Source organism: Nicotiana tabacum, chromosome 3 (assembly GCF_000715075.1).
Source record: "Nicotiana tabacum cultivar K326 chromosome 3, ASM71507v2, whole genome shotgun sequence".
NCBI classification, from domain to species: Eukaryota; Viridiplantae; Streptophyta; class Magnoliopsida; order Solanales; family Solanaceae; genus Nicotiana; species Nicotiana tabacum.
In genome coordinates, this window is record NC_134082.1 from 33,795,395 (window position 1) to 33,803,804 (window position 8,410).

The 8,410-nt window shown below is 36.5% G+C and overlaps 1 protein-coding gene across 1 annotated transcript; it reads right to left on the reverse strand.

Annotated features, from left to right (window-relative positions):
- Nucleotides 1–521: 521 nt before the first annotated feature.
- Nucleotides 522–3,586, reverse strand: LOC107813337 (uncharacterized). The gene is made up of 3 exons (XM_075249348.1): nt 2,830–3,586; nt 1,253–1,550; nt 522–839 (listed from the first exon to the last, which is right to left on the reverse strand). The coding sequence occupies exons 1-3, from the start codon at nt 3,472–3,474 to the stop codon at nt 769–771; spliced, it is 1,014 nt and encodes a 337-aa protein (XP_075105449.1). The 5' UTR covers nt 3,475–3,586; the 3' UTR covers nt 522–768.
- Between the last annotated feature and the right edge of the window lie 4,824 nt (nt 3,587–8,410).

Sequence of the window (8,410 nt, forward strand, 5' to 3'; positions counted from 1 at the left end):
GGTCTTAATGAGCTTTGAAGCTAAGCTGTTAAGAACGGATTGACTTAATCCTAATTTTTGAAGAGGCAAAGACTCCTAATTTTAGGTACCAACTTGTTCAGCACAGGTTTCTGCCGGGGTTTGCTTGTGTAGAGTTCTAGTTAATAATTGTTGATATATCACAGATGGATGGTCATGCACTTAAGAGTATACTACTGAGCAGCGGCAACATAAGTTAAAACTTACACGGGCCGAGCACCAAATTTATCATAGCATATCATGAATTCCACAATGAATATAATTACTCATACTGCAAGTATTCAGGTGTAAATTGATGTTTCCTTGAGAGTAGAAACACATGATAACCAAACATAACACGCTGAAGTGAGACCACAAGGGTAATCAGAGGCCAATTCCAGCCAAATACTGTGAATTAGTAGGAAATTTGGAGAAGAGCTAAACTACAACAGACTGCAGTCATATGCACACAAAAATGCTTAATTAACGTCCCATCGGTGCAGGGAAGACCTTAACAGGGGAGATACGAAAGTAACCAAAACATAAATATAAGGAGAACTGCTCGTTAAAATCATACATGTATTACAAGAATCATAAAATATATGGACTGATCCACCTCTACTTGATCTCCGCCAAAAAGCCAGGAAAGATATATTGATTGATCCGCCTTTAGCTAACAAAATTAATACGATTCCAACAACTTCAAAGGGGAAAATATTAAAGTAAAAAGACAGCAGACAAACTATGTGATTGTTATTAGCAATTACAGCACTAGGATTCTTCACCTGCATCGAGGAGTTGTCCATTTGATGCAGTATTTCCTACCAGTGGCCTTTTCACAGCTGAAAGATGACAATGACAACAAAATCAGTGAAGTGTTTCATCATGCAGCTAGGAAGAAATTCAATGCAATTTATATTAGTCTCGCCTATGGTTTACAACGGACCAATTGTAACTCTTTTTCCAGCCGAATACCGCTAAACGAAGAAATAAAATTTGACGGCAATTTTAAGTTTTGCAATGATAGACTGATAACATAGCCATTTTGCATTACGACAAAATGCAAATTAAAAGAATACCCATTAAAGGATTCTACAATCATTTTTCTCTCATGAGCAAGTAAAACACAAAAGGATGGAGCACAAAAGTTCAACTGATCAAACAGTTAGCAGCCAAAGCAGTGACTATCTGAATCATCTAAACTTAGGTAAACATTCAGAGGGAGAGGGGGGAAAAACAGAAAAGAAAAACTCACATTTGATGGACGATCCAGTAAGACATGTCAGCCTGGATTTTGTATTGGCCTCAGCCAGTGGAATTGGCTTCTCTTTCATAGTCATGCGAACATCCCAAACACGTATGATCCCATCTGATGATGCGGATGCTACTATGTGTTGGTTATCTTCAGCATCCCCATCATTGTTTTTGTATAAAACAACAATGCCTTTCACACGGGTGGAATGTGCATCTTCAATGCTATATGCAACTTTCCCACTAGTTATGTCCCAAGCTTTAATATTGCGCTCCTCTCCCCCAGTAAACAAAATACCATGCTGTAAAATATCCCTTTCAGCTTCAAGAAGTAAATCAAAGAATTGGAGAAAAAAAGCTGTGGCATTCAACTAATCTTTCCATTAAATATATATAAATCAAAAATATTTGCCCCGTGCTTTGAAAGTAAGTTGGTAGGAAACCAATCCCAAGATGATAGAAAAAATAAAAAGAATGTACAACATGCATGGAAAAAAGGATGGGATAAGAAGCACCCCAAGGTGTGGTCTAGTGGTTAATGAAATTGGAATCGGTGACAAAAAAATGTTTGGTAAATTCTTCCTATCTTTTTAAGTCGTGATGGACAAAGTTACCTAGTACCCGCATCCGTGAAAAGTAGCAAGTACCATGTGGATAAGCCGAGGTCCTTGACAGCTGACTCGACTACCAGCATTGTAGAATAAAAATGATGGGATGAATTGACCAGGAAAAAGACACAGGAGAGACTCATTTCTAGATATATAATAAGGTATTGCATTTGTAACTTGTAAATATGTAAGGAACTTGCACACGGCCCATAAAGTGTAGCAGGTATCTATTTAACCACAAGTAAAGCACTACGCATGACACCTAAGACAACATGCAAAGTGGGGAGCTTCCTGAGACCAATCTTATTCTTTTGGGTCATGATATCTGATTTTTATTTGGTTTGACAATATCCCATCTCAAATTCTCAAGCTTAAAAAATTCCAGCCTAGTCCTGGGTTTCTCAATTAACCTATTATATGACACCTGGAAACTTATATAACAAAAATTAGAATGTGCTCAATCAATGGGGAAACGAGGAACTAGAAGTGACAGGATTTGCTGGCGACAGATATAGGCAACATACTGTGTTCTGAAAAGTTCAGTTGAGGACTTCAACTAGCTAGCTAAGCTTCTCTGATGGCTATTTGGTTTGAAAAGTAATAACAACCAATATCACCACCAACATGCTCTCACCACAGACGGAAAAATCTGGTACTATTTGCAAACAAAATCCAGTAGCCATGGCTATTCTACTAGCTACTGGTAGAACCTCTTCTTCCTCGACCGCATCATTATGCTAACATTGAGGTGACAAAGACAAATCAATGAAGAAAAACATTCCGACACCCCCTAAACAATTCTTAAGAAAAGATAGGTACGGGATACCATGGTGAATAATTTTGGCATTAGTCCAGTTCAATACACTTTAGAAACTAAAAGAATGATAATCAGTAAATCAAGTAGATGAGCGCACACCAAATAATCAATGCATATGCCGCCACAAAAATTGAGCAAAGTTCAATTGAAACTCACCGTCCCGGGAGTGGCACAAAGCACCTTCTTCTTATTATCAAGCTCTAGAACAATTTTAGCATCTTCAGATTCATGTACAGAAATTTTGTCATCCATAACCATATAAAACTTTTCACCAGTATCACTATAATTAACCAAAGAAGCTTCTTTACCCAACCTACAGTAAAAACTTCTCCTTCCTCTAACCAAATTAATCATAGCCATACATTCATCTCTTCCGACAGACAACGCCAACCTCCCCGACGGATGAATACACACAGAATTCACCGCCTTACGATGAACTTTCATCGTTTTTAAATGAACAAATGGGTCGGCATCGTATATCGATACGGTGCCGTCGTCAGCGGCGGCGATTAGGTTACGAGGGAAGGAGAGTGAAGGAGGGGTAAGAAAGGAAAGTGAAGTTATGGTGGCGGACTGGTGGAGGGACCCAATTTCAGAGCAAGTGGAAAGGTCGTAGATTTTAATTGTGTCATCGGCGCCGCCGGACACTGCGGCGGAGCCGGCGACGGCTGTGCATTTGATTGGTGAGAGGTGTGAGGGGAAGGAGAAGAGTGGGGTTAGTTCGTACTTTTGATCGTCTTTTGGGGATCTCAACTTGAATCCCCATATGAAGCGCTCGTATGAGCCTGCAATCAGACTCATCGTGTAGAGAGAGAGAGATACACAGGTTTGTGTAAAACCCTAGGAATGAAATCGTGTTTACCGTTTAAGGAATGGGGAGGACCATAATTAGACGAGCATATGACATTATGGTCCCTGATTGTTAGAAATGTACAAGTTTCTGATTTGTAGCTATGTGGTACTCGAACTATTAGTTATTTCCTTCATGGAGGTCTTGTTTTCCAGCAGAATTCAACTTTGCCTACCAGATAACCAAAGGCATTTTTCTTTCCACTATGCATCAAGGGAGTTTCGGCTAATCAATCCTTTTTATCAACTCAATTGATAAACTAACACGAATTTTAAGAAAAAATAAGACTTTTTGAATGTATGCTCCTAATCAAGTCAAAAGGGTACAGAGTATTTGTATGATTAGAAAAGTTTCTCATTAAGGGTAGAATTGGAAGTTTAAGTCAAATTATTCCCAAATTTAAAAGGGGATCATTCTTTTTGGAACGGACCAAAAAGGAAATAAGTTCACATAAACTGGAACGGATGGAATAATTTTTTTTACAAAATGGCCCGTTTTATAGGTTAAGGAGAATTAGGATTAACAAAGTGAAAAGGTGTGTTCTGTCCACCACCAAAGTTTGGAAAATATAATTTGAATAAAAATATAAATAAATATATATTTTTTGGAAAATTAAAAAAAAAACTAAATTAGTTCCTTCCATAAATCCCCTACTTTCGGCGTGCCCTAGCAATTCTTCCGGAAAAAATCCCCATTGATTGACCTCAATTTTGCTTCATAGCTAGAGCAAATCTTAGTTTTCCAAACTTCCTCCATCCTCATTGTTGTCTTAGCTCATCTTTATCGCTGCATTGCCTTATTTTTGCATTTGAAGAGGAAGATTCAAATTTTCGATTTATGTAATCGTTTTATGAGTATATTGTGTTAGACATTATTACGATCCAAAATCTCACCAACAGTCGTGATGGCACTGAACCCCTATGTGTAGGTAAGTCAATATCCAATATAGAGCAAACCAACATAATCAGGGTGAAATATAACAGAAATCGCATAAATATCAAAGTAAGACTTCAATAACTAATAGTAGTATATAGATACTACAACATCAAAATTTTCAAAATCTGGTAGTAAGAAGTCATGAGCTCTAAAACAAGATACAATAGAATCTCTCAATAATGCAACACTGTCTGAATAAAGATAATAGTATGAAAATAGGGGAAGGGGACTGCAAGGATTTGTTGGCGATCATGCAGCACTACCTGAGTCTCCTCTAACAACTACTAGGCTCCCTCGTAAAGTCTGTCAGTGCCAATGTCTGGATCTGCATAAAATATGCAGAAGTGTAGTATGAGTACGAGACTGATGTACTTTCAAGATTTTGCACCGCTCAAACAAAAAGAAGAGAGAAAAATAAAAGCATCCCGCTAAAGTTTTTCACAAAACTAGCACAAACGTTCTTCAAATTCACATTAGAAGAATATAAAATGAAAAGAAATCTCACTCACACGTTTTTCAGTCCTGCAAGATTGCAAGATTGTAAGAAGCATTGAATAAAGGAAGAACAATGAAACAAATGGTAAATCACGTTTTTGAAGCAAGAGCTTAGAAAAACTAATCACCCATGTTTATTTTCAGCACATTGAGCCCTTTAATGAGTAAAATTAATAAGGTTAAGGAAAACTAATCCTAATTAAACAAGAATAAGAATAAGGCTACGAAAATCTATCCTAACTAAAATAGAAAAAAGAATTCTAGTAGGAATGGACTACCAACTAACAATCCTAGTTTGACTAGAACTATAAATATAATCCTACTAAAACAAGAATCAAATTACTAGAAAATAAGAAATAAGAAATCATAATCTTCATGGAAAAGAAATTCTAATATTGAATGGATTCTTGGACTTCTTGAATTTCTTGGATTCTTGATCTTCCATCATTCTCTCCCGGTAAAAAAGGACCCGTCCTCGAGTCTAATAGCTTCCATAGATGGCGCAAGATTTGCTATAGTAAGAATAGATTCCCAAGGAGGAATGAAAAAAAATAGGGACCCAATGATTATGAGGTTTTAAGTTATATTTTGCTAGTTTATCATAGAGCTTCTTCACGTTGTAAGCAAACTTAGCATGTGTTCGAACTAAATCCCGTTTTCTAAGTTCCCATTTTTTACATAGTCTTCTCCATGTAATCTTTCTATATTGATTGCTAACTTCAACTTATGATATGAAATTGTTGGTATTAGAACTTCATGGAACTTAACCAACCTTATGTCTAGCTTTGACTTAAGCATGAAGATCAACGTTCTTCTTGAGAATGCATCAATTGCATTGTTTATTCACCAATAGTTCCTTTGATGATAGCAATATATATTTACGATGTTAAGATATCTTGTTTCTCTAGTATATGGACCTCCATTATCCACTCCTTTATAGGTAATACTTTTTCTTGTTCATGGATATTTTATATATGGACTTTAGGATTAACGCAATATGCAGACTTGTTTGGGATGATAGAGTCAACAATCAAGCCAATATTGTATTAAACATCTCTGAAGGCAAAATGTCAATGACACGCATGGCTGGATAATCCAATGGATCGTCATAAAACTTTGGTAGTAATTATTGTACCCTATTTTTCACAAGACAAAACAAACTACAACTTATAGTACTCTACAAGGTTAATTAAAGTTTAGAGTTGTCACCTAATGTTTAAGATACACCAGGACACCTATATTACATTATACAATATACATTTCGACTACGGTCTATGAAACTGTTGAGATTCTGAGTACGGATTAAAGTTATCTCGAAGGAAAGGTATTAGGCTTCCCTCAAGATCCACAAAATGTGCTTCCTCTGAACTCGGTCAAATAGGGGGCATAAGGTTTAAATATAATTAGCAAATACTCACAACTATTATAAAAAATAAAAGAATGATTAACGTGTACTAGAATGAACAATGATGATATTAATATGTAATGAATAATTTGCAGATGAAGTATGCAAGTATTTTTGATGTTTTTAAATGAAATAATTAAAATATATTGACTCGTATGAAATATATGTAAAGTGGACAAGAAAATCGTATTGCAAAAGATAAGTTGAGTGCAAAGTGAGTTCTAGATAAAGAATTGTAAAATATTTGACACAATATATGCAGTAATATATAGTATGTAAAAGAATAAAGGGGGATTAAAGAATGGTATTTTAGTGTAAATTGAATAATATGAAAAAGAATTGTACCTAAAAATGCATATTACCTCAAAGTGTTTGAACAAAATTGTCACGATCCAAATTTTTCTCCGTAGGATGTTGTGATGGCACCTAGTCTCTAAGACTAGGTAAGCCTAATAATTTACAGAAAAGAATTGAAATACGACTAAAACTCAATATTTAACAGATAATATATAACTGAAAAACTGTCGCTCGGCATGTACAAGTAAAAATCCACAACTCGGAGTGTAAACAACTCCCAAAACCCGGTAGTCACAAGCCGCAAGCTCTAAGGAATGTTCTAACTATATCTATACATCAGCATCTAAGAGAATAAAGAAAAGACAACATAGTAAGGATAGAGGGGACTCCGAGGTCTACAGACGCTGACAGATATACCTTGAAGTCTTCAAGCAGTAGCACACACTCTACTGATATCGGGGCTAGTAGGATGTACCTGGATCTGCACAAAATATGTGCAGAAGCGTGGTATGAGTATACCGTAGTGGTACCGAGTAAGTGCCAAGCTTAACCTCGGTAGAGTAGTGACGAGGTCAGGTCAGGACCTTACTGGATATAAAAAATAAGGTAGAAGGCGAAATGATAAAAAGGAATGGCAGGTAAACAAAACAGTAAGAATGAACGAAAAGCAATAGCTTAGGAAAAACAGGAAGAAAATTACAGCACATAAAGGAAAGATTCAAATCCAGATAATAAGTACATGTATAATAGGAAATGGCAGTAATACTTAGAGAAATCTCATAATTAGTTTATACACAGTACGAAAATGTAGACATGTTTTCAAATTCAACAATTAATCTCAATACGGGTAAAATGTGCCAAATATAGCTAGTATGAGGAATGTTACATCTCTACGTCTATATAAACAAATAAACATGTTAAATGAAATGCATCACAATGATACTCCCATGTACTCACTCTATCAGAGTATTCAATTGACTGTCTCAACTCTCACTCATCACGCTTAATCCCTCGATTCTGTATGATACATGTGCTCACTGCTGGTAGGTCAGACTCCGGAGGGGCGGATCCTGCCCAACCGCTAATAAAACCTGATGCGGCGTGCAACCTGATCCAATCATGAATCAATAATACCTGCTGCAACGCGCAACCCGATTCCATTATGAATCAATCAAACCTGCTGCGACACGCAGTCCGATCTCATCAATATCACTCACAATCCGGCACTCATGCCCCAACTCAGTCATCAATCTCTCTAGTTTCTCAAGATCACAAATCTCATGCCAATAATCTCAAACAATGATAACATGATGTAACAATGAATGATAACAAAGACTGAGATATGATATGCAAATAATGAATGTGACTAAGTATAACATTGTAGTTTAAGCAAATAATTAATAGTAGAAATGACCTCAGCGGGTCCCGATAAAATAAACATATAGCCTAGAAATAATTTCTAACATGGATTGTAACTTAATTACTCTATTACATATGGATTACATGGATGACAATAAGGTTTGACAACTACACGGTACCACGGAAACAACCGAGTCACAATTATCATGGTGCACTCCCACACGCCTATCACTTAGCATGTGCTTCATCTCAATACCAACCATATAACACATATTTAAGGGATTCATACCCTCAGAACCAAGTTTAGAAATGGTACTTACCTCAAACTATGCAAACCTCTACTCCAACAAGCCCTTGACTCGCGAATCGGCCTCCAAATGACTCGGATCTAGCCA

Excerpts from the sequence above, each read along its gene's own strand:
- LOC107813337 (XM_075249348.1), bottom strand. The coding sequence starts at position 3,474 with ATGAGTCTGATTGCAGGCTCATACGAGCGCTTCATATGGGGATTCAAG. Across the intron at positions 1,551-2,829 it reads TTTGTGCCACTCCCGGGACG|CATGGTATTTTGTTTACTGG; the intron begins GTGAGTTTCAAT and ends GATATTTTACAG. Across the intron at positions 840-1,252 it reads TACTGGATCGTCCATCAAAT|CTGTGAAAAGGCCACTGGTA; the intron begins GTGAGTTTTTCT and ends GTCATCTTTCAG.